This window comes from Scomber japonicus, chromosome 4 (genome assembly GCF_027409825.1).
Source record: "Scomber japonicus isolate fScoJap1 chromosome 4, fScoJap1.pri, whole genome shotgun sequence".
Taxonomy (NCBI): Eukaryota; Metazoa; Chordata; class Actinopteri; order Scombriformes; family Scombridae; genus Scomber; species Scomber japonicus.
In genome coordinates this window covers 23,992,753-24,018,591 of record NC_070581.1, presented here as the reverse complement: position 1 = coordinate 24,018,591, position 25,839 = coordinate 23,992,753, and the positions used below count along the sequence as shown (strand labels likewise).

The 25,839-nt window shown below is 38.8% G+C and overlaps 1 protein-coding gene across 1 annotated transcript in view; it reads right to left on the bottom strand.

Moving 5' to 3' along the window:
* The window catches only part of LOC128356916 (adenylate cyclase type 6-like), a 39,593-nt gene extending 27,897 nt beyond the window's left edge, over window positions 1-11,696 (bottom strand). The window contains exons 1-3 of the mRNA XM_053317103.1: window positions 11,559-11,696; window positions 6,228-6,498; window positions 5,202-6,141 (exon numbers count right to left, since the gene is read on the bottom strand). Of these exons, the coding sequence (XP_053173078.1) occupies window positions 5,202-6,141; window positions 6,228-6,247 (960 nt within the window). The 5' untranslated portion in view covers window positions 6,248-6,498; window positions 11,559-11,696. The remainder of the gene's footprint in view (window positions 1-5,201; window positions 6,142-6,227; window positions 6,499-11,558) is intronic.
* Between the last annotated feature and the right edge of the window lie 14,143 nt (window positions 11,697-25,839).

The following is a 25,839-nucleotide window of genomic DNA, read 5'->3' as shown; positions in this document are numbered from 1 at the left end:
GAGAGTGTGTTTCAGCGTGAACAGGCGGGCCCATGTGTATGCAGAGAAAAGGGGGATAGAGTGACCTGCCTGTTGCTCTGACGCAGGCTCTGATAAGACTGTTCCATGTGACGCAACAGTTTGCAGAAACGCCAAGGGCTGGGTATTTTTAGGAACCAGTCTTTGACCTCTCGCAGCACTTGTGTCAACAACATCCACACAACAATGCTCGCCATTGTCACTGAGGCCATAGAGCAAATAACGCCGGGGTGAAGAATGTTAAAATTACGACAAGATTCAGTGACAAAACCAAAATATTTCATTGACAAATATATCAGCAAGAACCAATGTGCCTGCAAAGTGTGGCCTGCCAGAGTGCTGTGTATATAACAGGCAGGAGCACGTACATGTACAATCAGTATTCACACGCTCAAATGGACACACACACACACACACACAGGCAGGACAATAGTTATGTGGATTTTTTTGTCCCAAAAGAAAACAAACAGCAGCAATTCTGACAAACATTCAGCAGAGAAGGCGTCAACCATAACAAAGCATAGGATGGCGTGTGTGTGTGTGTGTGTGTGTGTGTGTGTGCGTAGATGATCGGTTGGGTGGGACAACCATGCACATGTGTGCGTGCTGCATTGCTGTGGCTAATTGATTTCAGCTGTGAAGACTGAGGATTGCAGAATGAAGGATGAACAGCAGAGTGATGCTCACATGTTGCAGGACATCAATATACAAGTTAAAGCTGATTGGTGTTTGTTTCGAAAGCAGTGTTGAGTTGAGTTTATGGTGCGAGGACACCGAAAAGTTAACACTCGATTCTACTGTATGCAGCTGTGACAACACACATACCAGCCAACGCCAAGAGAAACACAGCTCAGGAAACTTAGCAGATGGATCGCATGTGTTTTGACAAGTTTGAAGGGATTAAGGATCATACATTTCAAGAGCTGAACATGAAGTACTTCTCATACAGAGGAATGACCCCATCAAGACTTACATGACAGACTCTGCTCACAATAATCATCAATAGTGAATTAAAACAGAAAAACATCCTTCAACTGTATTCTGTTACTCATTCTCGCATGTATAGACATTTAGTGATCACATTCACACATTTGCCGTCATATTTTTTATAAAGAAATATATATAAATATATGAATATAATGGGATTTTAACACTTGTACTGTTTTATTACTGTTCACTTTTCAAATTACATTATATATTTTATATTTTCCTTGGTATGTTAAATAATCATCATGATTGATCATCATGAATTATCAGTTTAATATCACATCAGGGTGAAGAATAAATGAATAATTGAAATTTTTTAATGAAAATGACACTAAACCTTGACTGTTGTATGGAGGCATCTGACATCACCTTTTTCTTAAGGCCTTCCGACTTCAAACCAGTGAAAGGAGCTCAGACATTACACAAAAATGTTTACGTAAATAAATAACCCAATTTGTTATAAGAGAGTTGTTATAAAGAACACTAAATTTATGTTTTTATGCAGTGTTTCACCCCAAATCACATCGTGTGTATCTAACTTTAATCTAACAAAAGTGTGTTTTCTTCCTTGTAAAACATTTGCAAAGTCGAGCTTTTTAACTTTTTAACCCTGCATTGTCTACATCTTTATTTTCTTGCACATAGCCTTCTTCTTCTTCTCTGCACATATCTTTCTTTCCTGGCACATTACCACCAACACTTGCTCGGTGGAATAACAAGGAACAACAAGAAAGGCATGTGGATCCCGTCACAACTAAAACAATGCTCCACACAGCGCTACTGATCGTCAAAAACTCACACAGGGCGCCTTTAACAGAAAAGTGTGATTATGTGGGACGACATCGTTCATCATAAAAAAGCTTTTATGCAACTCGGGTGGTTTTGCATCATTGACCTCATGTTTCTGAGGCAGTCAGGTAAAGACGTTTAGCAGCTTGAGGCGCTTTCTTATGTATTTACTGAATTTATGATGTTTTGTGTGTCATCTCATATCTCAGGTTATTTATATTTTTTCAGGAACTATCACAGTGCAGTAAGCCACACAACTGTGGGGAAAGCACCCTATTTATTGATTTGCATCTTATAAAACAACAGCCTAATATACAAATAACACATCTTTTACTGCATACGGAAAGAGAAAAATCAGCGTCTCAGCTCAGACTTTGTCAAGAATCAACATACAACTAGGGCTGTGATAATCTGACTGCACTGCAAAAGCAACGCATCCCCATGGTTTGATGCTTTACGGACACTCCCACCCCAGACCGAAGAGCGGTTACCCCGGCCAGCTGGATAGCAGAATCGATGATATTGTCATGCAGCCACATCTCAGTGAAGATTAAGGCACAACAGTTTGTCATTTCTCTCCAGGAGGTCAGAAAAAAACTTTTTCTTTTAGAAAATGTAAAAAGTAAATGTAATAAGCTTAACCCTGTTGTAGGCATCACTTCGCCGTGGTATGGCGGTAATGCGGTTATCGTCATAGGCCTACTAACTAATGGTTATTTACATCATCAGTAATGCTGAGAATATATTAACTGTGAGATACAGATACAATAACGTAATTTCTTAGAGCCCAACGTCACATTTTGAATGTCTTGCTTTGTCCAATCGATATCCAAAAATATTAAAATTATTCGGTCATAAAAAAATCTTTTCTGATTTTTCCTTCAACCGACTAATCCATTAAATAGGCGTTGCAGCTCTACACACACTCATGATTGAAAACAGAGGCTCAAGTGAAACCAAACATCCAGACTCTAGTTACAGTCCCCCTTCCCAGTGGCTCAATCAACAGAAACCTCTCAACCCCAACTCGACGGCACAGATTCCTTCTCTATTCTCCATTGAAATCTGCAGCGCATGCAGACATGGGAATGATAAGACGAGCAGAAAAGAAGATTTAATTTTACATCACACCTCATACACAACTTTGCCATTATCTGTACCCATCAACACCAGCAAATGAAACCCGTTGAGGTTAATGAGTTATTAGAGAAAGAGGAAGCGTGAAGTAGTGATTGATGACACTGTATTACTGTGTCACATAGTACACACACACGGCCTTAAGCAGCTATACGACATTCATACGACGGCAAACAATGTTGGAGCCTGTGATGGATTGCACAATGGTTATATCCTGCATTATGTGAAAGAGCACACAGCTGTCACGGAGTTCCCACAAGTTTTTTTTTTGTAAAGAGCAGTCCTTTACTTAGCCAATAACTTAATACTTTACCAGTAATTTATTCATAATAAACAAATTATTAAAGTGATTTGTGTTTGTGGTTATTTTCTGCTCATTAAACTATATTCTTTATACAAGATAATACGTGACAGACTATGTGTGAAACGTTAAAGTGATTATCATTAAGTCCTATATCCCTCTATTGTTTTCAAGTTATGGCCTTCCCATTATAGTTTCCATAACTTTTCCCCAAGGAGACAGACAGTTGTAAAACCATTATGGCGGCTCAGAATGCAAGCAGCCACCATACTGCCCCCCCGCTCCCCTTTGGCCTCACCCCCGTCACCCCACCCTTGGAGAAAAGTACAAAGCGTCCCTTGTTTGTGAGCACAGAGACCTGAGTGATACTGCTTTATATCATGGTATTCTTTCACTGTCACACACAACACACACACACACACACACACACACACACACACACAACACACACACAGAGCCGTCCAGCCTGAGCGGTTCACTCAGCCCACTGACCTTCAGCGAGCCCCTAGGTCCTTGGCATGACGCACAAACAACACACTGTACAACGAGACCCATAAGCCCCAAAGTACATGTAAATACGCAGATACAATGTGGTGACAGTAGAATTGTATTACAGTTCACACATTATCACCCCATCATAAATATCATGCCAAAGGAGACACTTTAAACACCCCCAGACATGTTTGTGGCGATGTAATAATGCGTCAAGCTCAGTTAAATTATGATGATGACTCTTGTAGCAGTACATCACAATTTATCTGTTTCCTGTGTATTTAGTTACTTGTCAACTATTTCAACCACGATGTTTCCTATTTTGTCCTTAACATAGTTTAAAATTTTGATGGCACTTTTTTTTTCTGCTGATTAATTGATAAACCGTTTTGTCTGTTGAGTGACAGCCAAAATTGACCATTGATCCATTATATTTAATGAAAATTTTGGTTGGCGGGAATTTATAGCTGCACAATCAATTTTTTATATATATATTAAGAGTAGGGGAAAAAATTACTATGTGTGTGTGAAAGGTGTTGTAGTAACAAACAGTTTTGTTTGGCTCATTGTTTCATAGTCCACTATTAGTCACTGTTTTTGTTTTTGTTCATTCTCACTTTTCTCAGCAACTGTGTTTTAAGCAAAAACTGATAAACACCCTACTCTACACTACATTTCTCTCAGGAGCTGGTGGAGACTAAACCAGAGCTAAAAGTGGACAATTATGGAGTAACCTTCACCAGAGGCCACACAATGAATACTAATATTGCTCCATGAATGCTAGATGTTTGCTAATGTGTTCACCATATTGACTTTATATTGTGATAATGTATCACTGGTGTGTTTAGAGCTTGTTATGCTGGCCAAAAAAAACAACAATTACAGGTTTAAAATAAAGTTTCTACACTGAAAAAGACTGAACTGAGATTAATCTATCATGTTTTCCATGAAGTATATTCACATATGCTCTGGAAATATGACATCAGCTACATCTAAGCAGGGACCAGAACTTTTTCCCCAATATGAGACAGCTATTAACTGGCACATGTAATTTAAACGTCTTCACTGCCGCTGTCTCTTCTTTCTCTGGTGAAGTTTGCTTTGTGTTGGAAAGTTAGCTGCTTCACTTGATTAGAACGCTCAAACTATAACTCTGACATCATCCCTCAACATCTTTAAGAAAAAAAGTTACTTGGATTTAAAAAATGTTTGACTTCACAACATCATATTTGCGCAGATGGGCCCAATAAAGCGTCTGTATGTTTGAAGAGGTGATACATGACGGCCATTCATAAACTTTCTAAACCAGGAAATACTGCAGGAAATGTCCACATAATATCTGAGAAATAAAATAATAGGAAGGGAAAACCAAGTGCTTTCTAAATGTGGAACTGTCAAATATTTTCCACCCTGTTCACCATCTGTGTCAGTTCAGGTCAATCATGACAAGCAAAGTGCACAGTCACACAGTCATTACCTGTTTCCAGAGAAATGTGTCTTCCTGGTTGATCTGCCAGGTGGTGACCACGTGTATGATAGACAGCACAGCTCCACTCATCACTGCCGCTCTCATCCTCACCGGCAGCAGTGTGTAGATAATGTAGATGAAGAACACGGACCACCATATGCCTTCTGAAGCGCTCCGAGGTGCCACCATGAGCACCCCGAACACCTGCACCGACAACAAGACTCCAATCACCAGGTAACTGACCATCCACATGTAGTCCTGGTGGAAGCCGTTGCGGTTGCACACTACCATAAGCGCCATGAAGAGCGCCATCGCCACCGACAGGGCTGACGAATAAGCGACGTGGGGGGGGGCGTGGACACAGTGGAAGGTCAGCATGATGCCGCACACGATCACGAGTACCCCCATTAGCATGGTCAAGGAGCTCTGGTTCAGCCTGAAGAAGTAACGCTGGTATAGGCGCTCCAGTTTGCGGGACTGGAATTTTTTCGACTGGAATACTCGCACCACCCTGAGCCAGCAGTCCGCAGCCGTCACCACCCCTGCTGCACCGTTGGGACCATCGTCACCCATGTCCCCACTTCCTCCGTTACACCCCCCTTTCCTGCCTTTCAAATCCCCATCCTCAAAGCCCAAGTCGACCGATTTCAGCCCAACCCCTTCCCCGGGAGCCGCAACCCTTTTGCCATAGTGGTCCTCCTGCCATCCGCAACGGACGCCGAAGTTGCCCCCGCCTCCCACGGCTCCCGCCACCCCTCCGCGGTGGTGCTGATGGAGGGGGGCTCCAGAGGGGGGCTCCATAGCATCTGGGTCCCGCAGACAGCTCATGTAACGCGGGTTGCAGAGAGATGAGCCTCCCTTCCGTTTGGACTTCTTGCCATTGCGCTCCCCCCACGCAGTCTTGCGGTCATCCACTCTGGCGACTAGGAAACCACTGAACCAGGACATTCTGTGTGAGCAGAGAGAGGACGAGTTAAAACCAGAAAACAGATAAACATGCTGTCCTCTATCCACCTGTACGAGTTGCTCATTTACCTGTTGGGGTTCTGGTACATGTCCCAGCCCTTTCCCTTGAAGCCGGTTCACTCATTTATCCCCGTGGACGAAATTTTGAAGAAGTGAGGAGTTTATAGAGGCCGCACTTCAGGGCCGCAGGGCTGGAGTGACAGGATCGGGTCAAAAAGTTCACCAGCCACTTCACACAGCTCCAGATGTTCGTGCCACAGCCAGTGATCAATGAACAAAGTTAACGAAAGGACCAGTCTCTGCTGCCGGGTCTACAGTATCTCCACGTCTTCTGCTGGGTCTGAAAGAAACAGCACACATATAGTGGATTACAGAGTGACAAATAGTAACAGCTGAAGCACAAATACTTAAGATCTACAATGGTGTCCTGACAAGAAATTTAAGCAAAAAGTAGATAGTTATATGGATGTTTTGTGCAGTCTGAAATTAATGCTAATATAATTATTATAGTATTTTTAGCTTGTTAAGTAAAGAGTTTCTTTGTCTGAAACCTGACAGGAAATAAAATGCATCATTGTCTGCTAAATGCACATGAATCCAATTTCCTGGATTACCGGACACACTTGAGGTTCTGTCTCATGTTGCAAAAACTGAGCAACTTCCAAGACTTTAGGGGCAAGAGGAGAGGCAGGGAAAGTTAGGGTTAGAGTTTTTTTTAAGGTAATGCTGCACTTTTTTACCTCCATACAAAAAAACACACACCCTCTGGTATAAATACACAACAGCATTTTGGAGTCAGCTGGACTGAAGATAAAGAGAGACTCCTACTAGCTCTGTTTATTATCACAATCAATGATAAAAGACAAGTAATAAATACAGATAAATGCCACCGGACAACAGGACACTGTCAAGACGAATATCAAGACAGACATAGTATATACACCATGACAGCGCTGGATCTGTGGGCCCTACAGCATTAAACCAAAAGTCGGTTAAAATCAATTTTAGCATCACATAACATACATAAATCAGAGACATGTGTGTAATTAAATAAGTCTGGTTTTGTTGAATGAAATTACATCGTAACGATTATATTACTGCCCACTCTATCATAAACTTCATAATCTTTGAGTGGAGCTTTTTCTAAAAATGTGATATGACAGATAATGAATCAAATAATGATAATTATCCGTTATTTACAAAGTCTTTGAATTGCCATCTATTTAATTAAGTTTGTATCTGATACACTATGTTTTAATTCAGTACGAAAAGTATTTTTCTTTATATATATATCGAGCTGCTTTATATAAATTGCGTCTAGTATTACAGTCATTAATTCGTGAACAAACAGGGATGCAATGCTTCAGTACATCTGACTGGTATCGGATTGTATACTATCCTTTTTAAACAGACTGAAGATTACAGCTGCAACGATTATTCAATTAATGAATCAACAGAAGTTAAATCAGCAATTATTTTGATAATCAAATAGTTGTTTAAGTAGTTTCTTAGCAAAAATGGCAAAAGTTCCCTGGTTCCAGCTTGTCAAATGTGAATATTTTCTGGTCTTCGAGCTCTTTTATGATAATAAACTGATCATCTTCTGGTTTCAGACTGCGGTCAGCAAAACAAGACATTTCGAAGAGTAACAATGGACTCTGGGAACTTGGATGGACATTTTATGGGCCGCATGAATAATCAATTAATTGAGGAAACAATCAGCGACTGATCCACAGTTCTTTGTCAATGTCTTCATAACATTCAGTCTTTCTTCTGTCATTTACGTTCATTAAGTCACAACAGGCCACTAACTCAGTTTTTAGTGCCACATGGCTGCCTGCCTTCATGTTACCTAACAAGAGAGTGATCCCAATGAGTCCCTCACAGTGAGATACACAGATTTTACATTTGTGAGAGAAGTGGTATCAGACTGGGAATCACATATTGACAAATACTGTGTATTGAAGTATCAGTATCAAAAGAAAAAAAGGGGAATCGGTACATCAGACTTTCAATAGAAAATATCTAGAATATTGCTCCTAATGGTCTCTGAGGACTTAACGAGAGGGTTTCTGTCATATTCAGTTGTGGGTTTATGCTGACCAGCTCACATTTAATCAACTTTTATCAAATAAACTCATAAACTTTCTTAAACGTTCGCCTCCGGCAAGAGGTTGAGGTCTGTCAGGACCAAAACATCACAACACAAGAACAGTTTCTTCCCATCTGCAGCCGGCCTCATCAACAAGGCCCGAGACCCCCACTGGCACGGACTGTATCCCTCCCATGGACACTACACGTTATATTAACATAAAACCCCCATAATCTTACAACTGCACATATGTGAGCTTTGATCTGACATGGCGCATAGTGATACAACTTGTTTTAAACCTTAATATTATTATTAATTACACCCTGCTGTTTACTCCTGGTCAATATTTTGTACATTTAATCTAATTTTCTCCCACTTAAAATTTAAACTCACAGCAGCTCTTCTCTCTTAGTATAACATATACTTTACATGTTTCTTTGGTGTAAATTCTTTTTTTTTTTTTTAATAAATTAATGTAATTGTGTGTATATTTTTGACTGTCATGCAACCACAACAACATCAAAGGCAAATGTTTGTGCAAACCTGCTTGTAATTTTAATATTATTATATTGATGTCTCCTCTGATATCACTATAATACCCCTGCAGCATTTTTACAATAGAAGTTCATATAATTGTATAATACTGTGATCATTTACTGTAAGTACTGTTTGTTGTTTCATGCTGACTGAATTATAAAACAGCCACAGCAGCTGCTACCAGCTGATCTTACCGACCAGGTCTCCGCACTCATGAACTCCACATAGTACACAGAGAGCAGTGCTTCTAAAAGTGAGGTTCAGGGACACCCATGTGTCCTTGAGGGGGGATCCAGGGTGTCCCCAGAAAAAGGGGAATAATTTATGTTCACTATAATTTCATCCATAAGTTGCACAGTGACCGAATTTATGACTTTTTGGTCATGAGTTTGATACAGTTTCTGTGATAAAAACATCTAAAAGCAGATGGGCAACCCTGAGACAAAATCTTCTCAAATTGGGGTCAATTTGGGTCTAATTTGTGTTGGATTAGGGGTCCTTGAAGTGAAAAAATTTGAGAACCAGTGGTATAAAGAAACACAACACAAGCGCCCCCACTGCCGCCACCTCCTCGACCTGTGTTATCACCGGAGAGGCATGCTGTGTTGTTGAAGTAAAAATAGCATTTCCGGCTTGTTTCTTGTCTTAATTAGAGAAACATTGACTGTAGAGCTGATTGACGGCCTATCTGGGACCTCCGGACCACCGTGTTTGAATACTATTTCTGACTGACTGTATCTTGGACAGGACAGTATGGATTATCCATTACACAGTGTGGGTTATAGTTATCTCATATTAAAGGTTGTCATTATGTAATTAGGAACTTCCGGTCTTACTGCTGCCTGTTTTGGTAGTGTTTGGTTGCTGTTGCTTTTGTTTAATTGTTTTCATGTCGTCTTATTTGTGTTTGTAGGAGTTGCTGTCACCTTTGATATATTGGTTATGTTGATTTATATTTATCAAGGATATAAATAGACCTAATGTCTGGTCATGTGAGGTTATCAACAGACTGTTTTCTCATTGTTTGTTTTATTTGTGTTCCTTATTGCTCTGCTTGGTAAATAGTTTTTTTAAAAAAAGAAGAAAGAGACTATACAGTGGTCATATGTGTCTTTCAAAAATATCAATTAAAAAAAAAAAAAAAAAAAAAAGCATCAGTAGCATTTCCTCACTATGTCTTGCCTGCAGGCGCCTTCTTTGGCAGGTCCACGCCGTATCCCTCCTCCCTGGCAGTGGATCGACAAGATTCAAGGAGAACCCACCACCAACACCAACACCCCCCCCCCCCCCCCTCTCTCTCTCTATCTATCTCATACACACACCTCCTTCCCACCTCCTCCTCCCCTGCCTCCCTCACTCCCCTGCACAAGGTCGACCAGCTTGTACCCATTTGCAAACGTCGCGTTGTGTTGCCAGTCGCTCTGGTGCGTGTGTGTGTGTGTGTGTGTGTTTGCATGGCGCTGCTTGGCTGTGTACTCTCCGGTTTCCCCCACTAGCGCTAGCAGAGGAGCGGGGAAGGGAGGAGGAGGAGAGAGGAGAGGGAAAGAGAAGGGAAGGCGGGGGTGACTGACTATTCCTAGGGGACATTTTCAACCGGACAGCCGCTCCAGTGGCGTTTACAGCCACAAACAGCGCGCATAAAGTCATTCATTGAGGGGCTTGTGGATGAGGCTGTGCACGCTCCTCTCTCCTCTCTCTCTCTCTCTCTCTCTCTCTGGCTCACTTATCAGCCAGATGATGATGATGAAGATACAGACGCGAGAACAGATGAAGCAATTAAGGGAGGGAGGGGGGGGAAATCAAAGACATGCAAAAGCGTTCAATGGACATTTTTACGCTGGGATTTGTTGCGGCTCATGTGCTGATGATCCGGGGTAAAAAAAAAAAAAAAAAAAGGAAAAAAATGCCATGCACAGGCCGTGTGTGAGGGCCCGCATTCAAACAGCGTAGGCTTCTTGTTACATAACACCGTGGCCTATGTGACAACCATAGCGGGGACCATGAAACCATTCCGCTGCGTCCGGTGGACCAACTTAAAGCACAAACACGCCGTTGTCAGCGCTTTATGTTATCTCATATTTATTGTACACGTCCTTCAGTCTGCAGAGGAGCGATAGCTGGCGGGATGAGTGTATTGACAAACATGAGTCTTGAGTAAATAAACAGGTATAAACACGTTATTCCTTCTGCACATTCCTCAGCATCAGTGACTGGATGGAGGGCTGTAGCGGTGATTCATGCTTTTAAAAAAAACTATATATTAAAAAAAAAACATTGATTCACCCCACATGTGCACATATAGAGGTGAGAGAGGTTGTAGGTGGAGAAGTTTAAAGTTGTGTGGTTATAAAAAATAAATAAAAATGTGAGTCGTTTTGAAGCATCCAATGCAACCTGCAGGCGTGTAGATGCAGCCTTCAGATCAGGACTGTCAGCCGGAATAAGACACATAAGCGCAATGTGATACCGCTCATCCTCGTTTATATGTATGTATCTTTATATGAAAACATGTAGTGACCGTGTATCCTCTGCCCGCCACCACCACCACCAGCAGCAGCAGCAGCATGAAGCAGCAGCAGCGGAGGCCTTATGTCATTCACTCCGGCAGAAATGGTGTATTGACGGAGAAGTGGCAGAGGCGTCTACAGTCCAATGCAACAGCGTTTGAGACATTTGTGTGACGGGTGAACATATATTATATATGTCGGCCTGCAGTGTACAACAGCAGCAGCAGCAGCAGCACTCACATACGGTCAGAAAGACGGACTCACCGTGATCATCTTGCGGTTCTATTGCCCGGCAGCACCGCAGCACAGCAGCCAGGCTGGAGGAACATTGGTGGGCGAGCTGTCCGAGGATGGTCCGGTTAAAGTGGTCACCCCTGTGGATCTCCTCCTGTCGTCTTCTCGCTCCACTCCCTTGCCTCTCCTCCCCCTGACCCTCTCGGCTCCAAGCACCACTGTCAAGGCGGTGGTGACGTCCAAGCAGCACACTTCCGGTTATTGTTCACATTAAAGCTCCTTGCAGACAGCAGTGGTGGAAGAACTCAGATCATTCACTGCAGTAAAAGTACCAATACAGCAATGTAAAAAATACTCCATTACAAGTAAAAGTCATGCATGACTTTTGACTGATATATTATTATAAATGACATCATTATATTATTAATACTGAAGCATCAGTGTTAGAGCAGCATGTTGTTGTAGCTGCTGGAGGTGGAGCTAGTTTCAACTACTTTATACAGTTAGCTAGTTTATACTACTTTATATACAGTTAGCTAGTTTAGGCCAGTGGTTAAAGGGTCAGCAGAGAAAAATCTGAGGAGTTGTGAGATGATGAATGGGAGAGGAAAGAAAGTTCTGGTACACCTATCAGTTTTCAGTTTTTAGAGCACAAAATAATTATTTGGCTGATCTCTTAACTTAATATGTCCCCGACAAGTGCTGCTTTTTGTAAGATGCCAAAAGCCACAAAGGTTGGAAACCACTGGTTTAGTCTTTAACAATGCGCTGTATTTCAAAAGCTTTTCATATTATCCACTGTGTCAAGTATTAATTTAAAAAGTAACAAAAGCTGTCAAATAGATGTAGTAGGGTAGAAAGTACAATATTTCCCTCTGAAATGTAGTGGAGTGGAAATATAATTAGCATCAAATGAATATACCTCTAAGTTGTATTTAAGTATGGTACTTGAGTAAATGTGCTTACTTACTTTCCACCACTGAAAAGTATATTGAAACTATGAAAATACCATATCAAATACAAGTCAAAGCCTTGAATTGAAAATGACACTTAAAGTGTGTAATTAATACTAACAAAATGAACTTCAAGTAATGAAAATAAATCATATTTCACTTTCCCAAATATTTTATAGCCAGACATGTATTTACACCCAAAGTGTTCAATATAACATACATTAAAACATATAATACAGATGAAATACATTATGGAATCAATACAAACAAATGTCACAGTCTGTTCTGCTCTTCTCCTGCTGCTGGTAAATTTCCATTCACCACACCTCTACTCTACTCCTGCTAATCAGCCACACCCACCTTATCAGTTAACTCTGTTCACCTGGGCACTCAGCTGCAGCTCATCAGTAATCACCTGGGCACTCAGCTGCAGCTCATCAGTAATCACCTGGGCACTCAGCTGCAGCTCATCAGTAATCACCTGGACTCTCAGCTGCAGCTCATCAGTAATCACCTGGACTCTCAGCTGCAGCTCATCAGTAATCAAGCCTGTATATATATATACTCCTGTTGTCCACTCACTCTTTGCCAGATCGTCTTTTGCAATTGCTTCATGCCAGACCTTCCAGCACTCATTCACGGCCTGATTCCCTGGATCTCCACCCTGGATCTCCACCCTGGATCTCCAGTTTATTTTTATTATCAGTCTTCATCAGTTTATTTTGTATCAAACATATTTGGTAAAAGGGCCATTTTGAAATTTAGCTAGAATCAATTTAATGCATGTAATTTTTACTTATCTTCCAGTGAAAACAAGTTATGAAACGTAACTTCATAATTACTGTATGATCTCATTTGACAGTGTTGTGTAATTTCACTCTTGTTATAAACGTGTATTTTTCAGTGTTATCCGCCTCAGTTCCTGTGTGGTGTGTCTGACTTGACGCAGCTGTCCTCAGCCTGCTCACACCACTCTTCATTCCCACTTCTGTAACTCGGCACTCCCTCTAGAGGTGAAACCGAGCCCTGCACCACCAGCTGGGGTCTGGTCCCAGTTGTTCAAAAAGTTTTATCTGGACCACAATTATCTAGATCTGGAAATCACTTTTTTGCAAGTCACTTTTCTTGCATCAGGATCAAACAATCAATCTTTTTGTTTATCAAAGCAACACTTAAGTGGATGACTCTGATCCAGATACAAACTTTTCAAGATCACAAAATATGGATTACTAGTGTTCAAAATGGGATTATTTACCATAATGTAGTTGAGCTTTGTAAAGACCAATAGGGCAAGAGGTCACTAAGTGTTTTTAACTGAAGAGACAAACGACAGCACAAACATATGTTCAACTTTCAGTTTCTTTTTAAACTGTCAGGCCCACAAATAAAACACACACATATATATAAATTAAATATTTGGACTTTAAATCAGCATAGTATGTGAGTACTGCATTTATATATAACCAAATTTATATATCATTGTATCTATATATTAACTTAACATACAGTATATTACTGTATTTATATTAACTTATATATTGTATTTACATATTAAATTAACTTATATATTACTGTATATTTATATAGCAATTTAACATATTACTGTATGTTAACTTTATTACTGTATATATTAACTTATTATATTATTTATATATAACTTAACTTATACATTTATGTTAACTTAACAAATTACAGTATTTGTATATTAATTTAACTTATATTACTGTATATATTTTAACATATTACAGTATTTACTTGTTCATTTAACTATTACATTATTGTATTTATATATCAACTTATTAACTTATATATTAATTTAAACTTAAATCTTAAATATAACACATTATCATGAAATTGGTTAACATAATAGTTGTCTAATGAAAAAGATAAACTACATAGTATTCATACATTAACTACATTGACAGTGAAGCAATCTATGATAAACATAGAGACGAGGCTCCATTATACATTAAAAACAGTGTGAGGCTTAAATCTCATCAGCCAGTTTGCGGAGTGAAGAATATTGATGAAGACTTGGGATGAAGGTCTTCTTCAATACAGTTTTAGGTGCCAGAGGACCTCTGTAGCGCCTCCCGGAGCTCAAAGACTCAAACTGGCTGAGCAGAGGATTGGACTGAATCAAGGACCTTCAGGGTTTGCCAACTATTCAGCTGCCATCAGGACAATATAATGGAAAGTTTATTCTTAGACCTGCAGTTTAAGTGACTGTACCAGGTGGGAAAATAAAAAAAGTTTAAACAATCTCAACAAGACTTTTGTACATTAGTTATAAAATTTGCTGACTAACACCAAGGCTGCTGAGTCCTCTGAGAAGATAAAGTGGCTGTGAGCATTTCTGTAAAATAAGCTCTGTATTTTCAGAGGAGCTCACCTTGAAGTCAAGAACTGTACCGAGATATTTAAAGCTTTCCACAGTTTCAACATGTTGGCCGTCTACTGAAACTCTATTTTTAAATCATGTTTTGTACAGATAATTAATGACTTTGTCTTTGACAATGTTGACTTCCACCTGGCTAATGTGATAGCACACAAACTGTACTTAAACTCTGCACAGTTATTAATAGATAACTGTATAAATATTGTCTTTGCATCTTTAATAGCACTGTCCTTTACTGTGTTGTCTATATGATTGATGCTCAATAGGGTCCTTTAAGGTGACGGTGCATTGTGAATACTGTAAATACAAAAGTGCAGTATTTTTGCACAGTATTTTTCCAGCACTGCTTACCGTATACAGGCTTATTTTTAAGTAGAAAAGTGTAACCAGGGAGAGGGTTAAACAAATTTGCTGTGGCTATATCCTATATGCATAACATATGTATCATGTTAATGTAACCTGTTACAATGTTTTTTCCCATGACAAATAAAGTAGAAACTAAATGAGTGTTGATTTTTTTATATTGAGATGATATCATCCGGATTATAAGCACAAAGGACAAATAAACAGTCAGAGGACAATGCTGAGAGAGTTTAGTGAATACATCTATAAATAAACTGTCATTGATGAAGTTGTATGTTAATGAATCTTAAAATGCCCTTTTTTCACTTTTTTACTTTTGTTTTAAAAATTGTAATAATGTAAGTCTCGAATACAGTATGAACAATGAATCCAACAGAGATGTGAAACCTTTAGTGAATTCTGGGAATCAAACTGTGCTCATTTACAGCATCACATTTCTAAGAAACATCTACTGCTTCCCTGTCATTGTCTAAACTACTCTTAAATCATACCTGACAGAGACATATTTAAAAAGCTGAGAGGTGATAAAGTCAAAACACTTTTACTGTTAAACAAACAGAAACCAACAGGTGACACTGCAGACAGTTTGCCTGTGAGCTGTAATATACAACAGTTTAAAGTGTGAGACTTTCTCACTTTAATGCTGCATGTAAAGCCCACAATCATTACTGTGGAGTAAATCAGCTTCTACAAGTCGTCATTTAAACTTAAGAGATCCTTTATTTTATCTTGTTTCAAGTAATGTGTGTAATTAGGTTTAACAAACCAATTTGAGTTTGTGTACTTCGTGTTTAAAGATAAAGGTAAATTTATTGATCCCACAGTGGGGAAAATTCATTGCTACAGCAGCTCAAAAAATAGTGATATAGAAAAAAAAAAAAAAAAAAAAAAAAAAAAGGACCCTAAAGTGCAACTATAGTGCAGCATTGTACAGTCTGACTTACTCCAGGAGTCACTGTGCACCAACATTATGTTTAATAAGATTATGTTAAGTATCATAATGAATTAAAAAAAAATTAAAGTTAAAGTTTATTCTTTAATGCAGTAACATTAAGTACTATCCAAACTGATGGTATTCATTTTGAAGAAAGAAAGTATTGATGCATGACCTTGTGTGCAGCATGTTATTATGTAACTTGATATACTTTATCAGGTTGTGAACATGAAGTACTACCGCACAGACAGCTGGATTAAACTGTAACAGAGATATGAGACTTTATCTTTTATAAAAGTGTAAAGTGTCACTAAACTATTGTAAGCATGCCAGGTTCATAATTCAAAATGTTGAGTAAACTTGTTACTTTCCACCAAAGATATTACAAGAGATTGTGTGTGACATTAAGTTTAAGTTAATTGTTGTCATTCCTTTCTTTAAAAGTTAAGCAAAAGCAGAAACTAAATAGCCTAGTGCCATACATAAAACAGTAAAGGAAAACATAGCAGTAAATAACAGTATAGGACAAAAGGAGCAGCAAACTTAGAAACTTCACTTAAGTGTAGAAACATCAAGTGCCTGAGTACTAAAGTACTGAGATGCTTATGTAAGTCATAATATTTACTCCACTGTGTCTGTAGCAAGCTGCCATAGCAGGTGTCTACACTGGGAGTGCAGCTTGGAAACAGCAGAGGCAACATTAAGGGGAACAGAGCATGCTGGAGAATAACTTCTTTATTTAAGGCTTGAGCAGACAAAGACAGAGCTGGCAGGTCAAAGTAAAAACTGAAACAAAGTGCAGCAGAATGAACAAAGGATCCAGCAGATCTGAACTGAAACCAGGACTTAAATATAAACTGAACTAATGAAACAATGAGGAATAGGTGGCAAAACACAAGGGCAGACTGGGAGCTGATCGGTCAGATGAGACACAGGTAGCAGGACAGGGCTAATAAGACTAAAGGCAGGTGAGTATATGCATACAGGAGGAAACAACACAAAGCAAACAGAAAACCAAAAAAAAACAGAGACACGATGACTACGGTCTAACTCATAAGAGCATATTTAAAAGATATCATGCCAAGTCTTTCTCAGCCTCAGTCTAGTCCAAACAAACCAAAAAGAAAAAAAATCAGAGGGCATCTGGAGAACAGGTGGAGAATGGCAGCGAGGGACTCAAGAGTCAGGCCACAAGATCAACCATAGCAGGGAATTTTAGTGTCTGCTGCAGTCACATTATGTTAGGTGGAGCTGGAACAATTAATATGATACATTTATGTTTTTATTATTCATTGTCATCTAAACATTAATCATAATCATAAACTAATCTTGTTAAAGTATTTTTTTAATACAAAAACACCTTTTTTTCACCTTATGTGATAGTAACTGAATATTTTTTGGATTTTGAACTGTTAGTCAGACAAAAAAAGTAAAGTAAAGATGTCACCTTGGAGAAATTGTGAATAGATTTTTTTTTTTTTTTTTACCATCTTCTGACATTTTTTGGACTAAAAAGTTAACAGAGAAAGTAAGTCGCTCGGTCGTTCTTTGGAAACATTGAACTGTAACAATGACTCAGCTTGAACCCATTAAGGCAGACTTTTACAACACAAGACAGGTGAGGAAAAAAGCTGTTTAGTTTGTTCAAGTTCAAAAATAGATTCAGCCTCAGCCACATAACTGGAAAATGGATGTAAAAGAAACCTGCCTGTTTATGTAAGTGGATGGAAAGATGTGTCCAAACTTTTGACTACAGTTTTTTTCACACTCATCTACGTTAATGTGGATATGAGTGAAGTCAGATGGCTGAAACCTGCAGAGGATAAAGTTATAGCAGGGAAGTCTGTGACTAAACATTTATTTGCTCATGTCACCATCACCTGTAAGGACTTTCCTTTTTTAAGTAATCTTTATTCAGCCAGACAGTCAAGATTTCTCTTTCTAGAGAGACGCTAAAACAAGAAACATTCATAAGAAAAACCCACAATCAGCAACAACAAAACTACATAATCAAAGAATTGATAAAAACAGTTAAAATATCAGATAACCACCAGTGCAGATTTTTTTCTGGGCAGGCAGTTTGCAGTAACTTGTTTGCTTTAAATTGCAACCTGTTGCTGGAGACAGAGCTGATAGGGTCAAGACCTACCATAACAGTCAATGTGGGCTGTAAAACCAAGACAATGAGTTAAATGAATATTCTCTGGGGGCTTGTCACACTGTAACATTAGCCATTTGACTCAGTGAAATATAATTATTATTACAGCCCGACTCACAGTGGATATTTTAGTTCAGCTGAACAATAAACTTGTCAGAGCTCTCTGGTGGACAAACTGCATGATACTGTCTCTGTTTCTAACACAGAACACAGATCTGTTGAAGTACAATCAGGCTGCTGAATGGAGCAGGAGAAGAAATGGTGAGATTTTTTACTTCAGATACAAAATACAGACATAAAGCAGCTTTATACAGTAATTAAAACCACAACATATGTGTTGCCACACTGAGCTGCAAATGTATTGCCAGTATGCTTATTAACTTTCTTGCAGACAGATGTTAATATTGATCCCCATCATCTACTGTAATATGAAGTCAGGGCTAGGAGATGTTTAGCTTAGCTTAGCTTAGCATAATGAGTGGAAACACTAAGCCTTCCTTTGTCCACAAGTAACAATTTCACCTATCAGCATGTCTTATGTACATTACTATATCTTGCTAGCTCATATAGCTGAACTTTTCCTTTGAAGATGTTCCCCTTTCAAAAAAATGTGATAGGGCGTCCCTTTCACTCCCCAGTTTTAACCCATTCATTCCTATGGATATAACTTTTCTAGGATGTGCAGATCTATGATTAATTTGACTCCACCCAAATGCACAAATGTATTTGACTGGTTTTCTATAAGCCAATTAGAGAGCTCAGCATCATCTAAAGTGGACTTCAGTAGAGCCACACCCTCTTTTTCATCAAGCATGGCCGACTGTGAGGTATATTTTAATCTGTTACATTTTGTAGTGATTTAAAACAAAAATAATTAATGCTAGATAGTACTGACAGACGCCACTGAAGTGTGAACAGGTTAACTTGTTTTAGATTGCGTGCTCTGGGCCTAACAATAAACCAATCCAGTACACTGGATAACTTTGGATAAGGTCGACATACACATGCTCACCTTAGTGCAGGTAGATAACCTCATCATCCATATTTATTCACATTGATGTTTCCATTCAGCACCTACACGGTCAAAAATTGTTTTTTTTTTCTCTGCCAAACACCTGATTATCATTACCTGGAGCTTGGCTACATGCACTTCCTGCACTAAAGCGCCACACTGTGTTCAAAGTGAGAACTACATGTGTATATGTAATGGAGTTAATGATTTCACTTGCCATTTCTAAATGTACTGTTTTTAATATATATTTTCACAGATTTAAATGTATTATGGCCATTTGTCCATTTCCTATTGTGTTGTATATTTTATTATTTTATTATTTATTTTCTCTGAGAATAATGGCTATTACCACAGAGATTATGTGAGTAACATGAGTGCAGCGCCCTCTGCTGGGTCCCTGTAGACTTGAGGGGTGCGTCCTAAACTCAGGTACAGTCTGTGAATGCCGTCTCTGTGGCAGGTGTACATTTTATTAGCTCTGTAAAAATAGAGTTATTAACCTTGTTTTTATGGCTAAAAGTGGGTTCTGTATCTTCCTATATGCGGACGTAAGCCTTAAAATACTGTATGTGCATGTGACCATTGTTTTGAATTGTTTAAGTCAGGGTGTTGAGTGCACCACGTTATCAGTAGTTTGCTAGCCTAGCTCTGTGTGTAAATAGTAGTAGCTGCTAGCTAACACCAAGTCAAACTTACCTTATTTTATGTTGTTTTATTTTAGCATTTTTGAGAAGTTCATGTGAGAGACTGACTGTGGGATATCACTCCTTTTACCATCAGGTATGCTGTATTGTTTATTTAATCTTTCTGTAACTCAAGAGTGACAGTCTGTGAATGCCGTCTCTGTGCATTTTTGAGAAGTTCATGTCAGAGACTGACTGTGGGATATCACTCCTTTTACCATCAGAATAAATGGCTGGTTGATGCCGAAAGTCAAGGTGGTGGTGCTTCTTCAATAACACAACGCAACAGAGATAGAGTACACAACCGCTACATATACATATAATCACATGGTGGTTTAGGTAAGGATAAAATAAAACCATCAAAAAACTGCATCAAAGATTTACAGCTTTTACTCATGAAATATGTCAATAGTTAGAGGATCTGAATGTTTGTTAAAAAAGAACTTTAAAAAACTAATAGCATCACTTTATTCATTGATATGAGTTAAACCAGCAGAGTGAAACTAAACTACATATACATGAACATCAGTTACATTCAAGCCCTTGCCAAACAAGTTCACACTATACTGATTAAGCCACCAAGATAAATCACTTTATTTTACAGGTTACAGAGTTTTTAAATCTCATGTCAGGTGGGACATTCCCACTCTGGGTTTTCAAATGCACATCCAGAGACTAAATTCCAGTATTCCCTTACTTGAATGGGGATAAATCATTTAAAGCGACTCTTACCTTTCTTGCATTTCACACAGCACTTTGAAAAAACTTGAACAGCAACAACCCCTCCTCCCTCCTATGTCTCCCCCGCCCCCTCAGTGAACGTATACTACAATAGTTTTCTGATATAGTTTTCTTTTTCCCCGTTGGAGCGGCTGGAGGTGGAAGCCGTGACCCGCTTTTGTCGGACATTGTCAGTCACTATTGTCTGTTTACAGCTATCTCCGTGTATCATGGATGTATTATAATGCTGTGGATCCACAACAGACTCTTCCGGGTGGGTGTGCGTGCGATTATGTAATGCAGAAGGAGAAAACAGGCAGGTCACTCGGCCAATCATATCATTCGGTCCGAACTTGTTTGGCAAGGGCTTGTAACTGACATTCATTTATATGTAGTTTAGTTTCACTCTGCTGGTAAAAATGTAACAAAGGTAAGGGTAGCTTTAACTGTGCAGCTCCTCTATGCTTTCCAAATGTTTTCAGGCCAAATAGTTTGCTGGGGTTTTGTGACACTCAAATCAATTTATTCACCATTTTACAGCCAAAACAATAGTGACGGACCCTAAGACGTAAGCATGAGTCAACAATATTTTGTAGTTACTTTCACTGCCAGAAGGGGGAGACAAAAGTCTGCAATACAGCTTTAACAATTTATTAAAATAAATAAATGAAAAATTGTCTTCTAAGACTATTTCTTGTCATTTTTACTATTAGGCAATTTCTTAGATTAATCTTCTGTTCACTGGAATGGATGCAAAGATAACACATAGACTAAATATTCTAATCAACTTTGTCTTTATTGCTGATGATTTATGAGTGCATTTAGAGTGGAAATCACCATTACAATATTTGTGTGGAGCATAATTTGGTTCTGAACAGGGTTTGTAAAAATTACTAATAATTAATAATAATAATTTTACTGTGTGGTGTTGATAGTTTTATTTAAGGAAACACTTTCAAGTACTTCTTCTACCCCTGCCAATACCAGCATTCCCAGTTAGAGAGAGGGTGAAACTGAAGCCTGGGGCCCCCAAAATCACTGGATCCGCCCCTGCGCGTTGACTCCCCCGGTAGAGACACAGTCAGTACGGGCCTCTGCACGACCGATGACGCTTCGGTCTCTACGGTTTATTTTAGCTCCGGTATTTTTCCTGTTTCCTTCACCTTTTCCTAATGTAACAGACATTTTTCTTTGTTTTGTTGTTTTTTCCTCCGGTAATATGAGCTCAGCATGGACATTACTGGCCTTTTCCTCTCTGTTTCCGTGCCTGTGTGCTGCCTCCTCGCTGTCTTTGATGCATTCAGATGTATTTTGTATCCCTCGTTGTTTCCTCCAGTAACCCATGTCTGTGCGCATCCCGCCTCCCTGCGCTCTCAATAGATGGTGCAAGTCAAAATGTCCAAATCGCCTGTAGACCCTCTGTCTGCTGCGGAAACCGGCTCGCAATCGCACTATTTCCAGGTAAGTCTGATCACTCTTTATTCACACATTTGTGTGATAACCGAGCGAAGTGTAGAAAAATGGTCCTGCTACTTGTTGTTGAATTTGAGGCGTCGCGTTTTGGCACCGATCGAGCTACTTTTTTTTTTTTTTTTTCTTTACCTCTCGCCTTCACTGAAACTGCAGATTGATGCTTGATCGATGAAAAGCAAATTATTAGAAAGTGTCCTCTCTTCTGATTTAATGAAGCGACACACACAAAAGGAGCGTGAAATCTCCATAGATGTTGGTGCATTTGCTGCTTTTTTAGTCTGAACTCGCAGATCAGGCCTTTGTATGGATTCTGTATTGATGCTTTATTTATTTTAATGCATTTCCTGCTTCAGGCTCAATGTAGACTACATGCAGGGAAGCAGGCACACATATGTAACATGATAGGACTTGTATGTTGGAGCTTTCTCTGAAGGTGCAGAGCATGACTCTGACTCACCTGTAGCCTGAATCTACAGGGCCTGTCAACACACTGCAACATCCACACTGTCTTATTACTGGACTGCGTTACAGGAGGCCAATTGCATTTCACACACATCTGTGTGCTGTTACATTTATGTAGTCCTGATATAGATGTGTGATGTTGGCAAAGCTACAGCTGATTATTGTAGCTTTTTTACACTCAGCCTCCTTAAAGGTACTTTTATGTTGCCTAAATTATAAAGGAAAACCTTAAAAATCATTATAGTGGAAGCTGGTTTTATGCTATCCATTCTATCTCTTCATCTGTTGCTCTCCCTTTTTCTCTCTCACCTGTGTGTGTGTGTGTGTGTGTGTGTGTGTGTGTGTGTGTGTGTGTGTGTGTGGTGTGTGTGATCACAGCTGCCCAGGAAGTTGCCTAAACGCAAAAGCCGCTTCAAACGCTCAGATGGCAGCACGTCTTCTGACACAACGTCCAGCTTCATCAAACGGCAGGTAAAAGCTTTCTGAGCCATTTCTTGCCTGGTCCTTCCTCAGTTATTCATGCATTGTGGGCTACATGGCAGTCACTGGCAGGTTGTCTCATAAATGTGTTGTCAGTAGGAGGTCACATCTGTGGCATCTATTGTCAATTAAGACTTTAAGGTCTGGAGAAAGCTGCTAGAAAAGAGTATTAAGTTGCTTTTTTGGTCAGTACAGACAGATTTTGTTGTTGTTGGCACCTGTAGTTTTTCAGATATATTCTACTGACTCAAAATAGGTAAAAAAAAATGTCATTAGTAGTGTAGTGCTTTATTTACTACGCTGGTATCCAATATATGAACATTTTTCCCTGTATCTTCATTCAGAGAGCAGTCTCCTTAGTTGCAGTTGTTCTTTTGTCCAACAGAGAGCAGCAAAGTGAAGCAATAGAGTGCTACATCAAAATCCCAACACAGTTTTCTAATTTATGTTTTCAGGTCAAGCACGTGCAAAAGACTCAGATTGAGATTTTGTATTATTTAAGACTGAAAACAAGCAGTAGAGATTTTCAGATTCCCCTCACGCTGTCACTGCATGGGCATTGTGAATCTCACATAACCTAACATCCAGATCTGCTGATTTGATGAGTTATAATGAAGACGGTGTTAATTTATGTGTCGTTTCTGATGGTTTTAATTGATTTGTGTGCCAGAGCAGATGAGAGTTGGTTGTAGTTTCACAGAGAGTCCAGCAGAGGGGAGAACACGACCCCTGTAGGAATCAGGTTGTGAGTTTCTCAGAGCCGCAGACGGACTGTGCATGCAGAGCTCATCCCAAGCCGCTCGATCCCCAAGGTTCATGACATCAAAGAGGGAAAGTCAGGATCTGGGAAGGATTCAAATATCCCTTCTCAGAAAGGGTCTGATGTGCTAACGACAGAAACTACAAGGCTGCCTTCTTTTTTCTGCAGGCTTTGACACCTTCTGTAGGGTATTTCCATCCGCTTAAACTTAATTTATTAATCTAGAGCTGAAAACATTTCAATAGAATACAGTTTTATTGTCTGCGAATGTGGAAAATTGTCTTTGGATCATCTGGTAGTTCAATAAAACTAAATAAAGTCCATTATTCAATTCTATCAAAAAGGAATCTGCAGATAAATGATCAATACTTTACTATTTTTCAAGTAAAAATGAACATTTTTCTTCTTAAAAGTGGTTATTGTCAGCTTTTCTTTCTCATATATGACAGTAAACTTATCTGTCTTTGGGTTTTGGACTGTTGGTTACAAGCAATTACAAGTCAACACTAGACTAGATGATTGTCTCAGGCTCATAATGAACTGTAATTAGCAGATTCATCAACAATGAAAACGATTGTTAGTTGAAGCCTTTAAGTGTTCAAACCAGCTTCATCTGGTCTAAACTGGGAAATCTAAAAATGTAGTTTAGAGGAAAGAAGTAGAAATGCATCTTTATTGAAATAAAGAAGCACTGAAACAATTAGTTTGTTTACTTTATTCACTGATTGTTAGAAAATGTCTTGATGATGGATTAATAATTTAAAGTGAGACTGAAGTAAAATCATCTCCCTCTCCCAAATGAAAAATTGAACTCATAAACAGTAACACAAACCCTTTACAGCTGCAACAATCAATCGATAAGTCCATTGAGAGAAGATTAATTGGTAATTCTTCTGCTAATCAAATGATTAATTTAGTCTTTTTTTTAAAGGAAGAATGCCAATATTTGCTGTTTGCAGCTTCTCAGATTTTAAGATTTTATTTGATAATAAACAGAATATGTGGGTTTCTGATTGTTGCTCTGACAAAGCAAGACATTAAAAGACATCTTTATCTTTTACTGACAAAAGGAAGCAATGATTAATCAAGAAAATAGTCATCAGATTAATCGATAATTTAAATAATCTTTAATTGCAGCCCTGGTACAGCTTTACTCTACTTTTTTCTTCTTCAGTCTCACCTGGTCTGATATGACCTGGAGCTTTTAGAGGCATTAGACACATACGTACGTACGTAATTGTCGATTTAATATGTTTATCCTTTCATGCTTGTATGAATTGTTACCTGGTCTCACTTAAAATCATTTATCAAGCAAAAGCACCAAACTAAGACAGCCACTAACAATTATGTTAATTTTCATTAAATCGGTTAGTCTGCTAATAATTTTGTAAATTATTCAATTGATCATTTGGTTTATAAAAAACAAAAAAGGAAATCCCAAATATTTTACAATTATTGTCTCCTGAAATCCAAAGTGATGTCTTCTAATTGCTTGTTTTGTCTGATGAAAAGTCCAAAACCCAAAGATTAAATTGATTGATTCATTATTTCAGCACTACCAAATATTTAATTGGACCCAAACTTGGAAAGTCCTTCAACCCTGAATCTGAATAACACAGTACTGGTTTTTAGTAAAACTATTCAAATATCAAATTACAGATGAAACAATTAGTTGATTAATCTTTAACTCTTGATAATCGATTAAAGAGTTTGGTACAAATGTCAAACACTTCCGACTTCTCAGCTATCAGTTGTGATTTTTCGGGTTTTCTGATTGTTTGTATGATGTGATTCATGTAGATCTTCAGACTTTGCAGCAGGTAAAGACTATTTTCTGACATTTTGTAAACTGATTGATTAAATAAGCAGCAGATTAAACTACAATAAAATGAAACGTCACTTGCAGCCTTGTGTC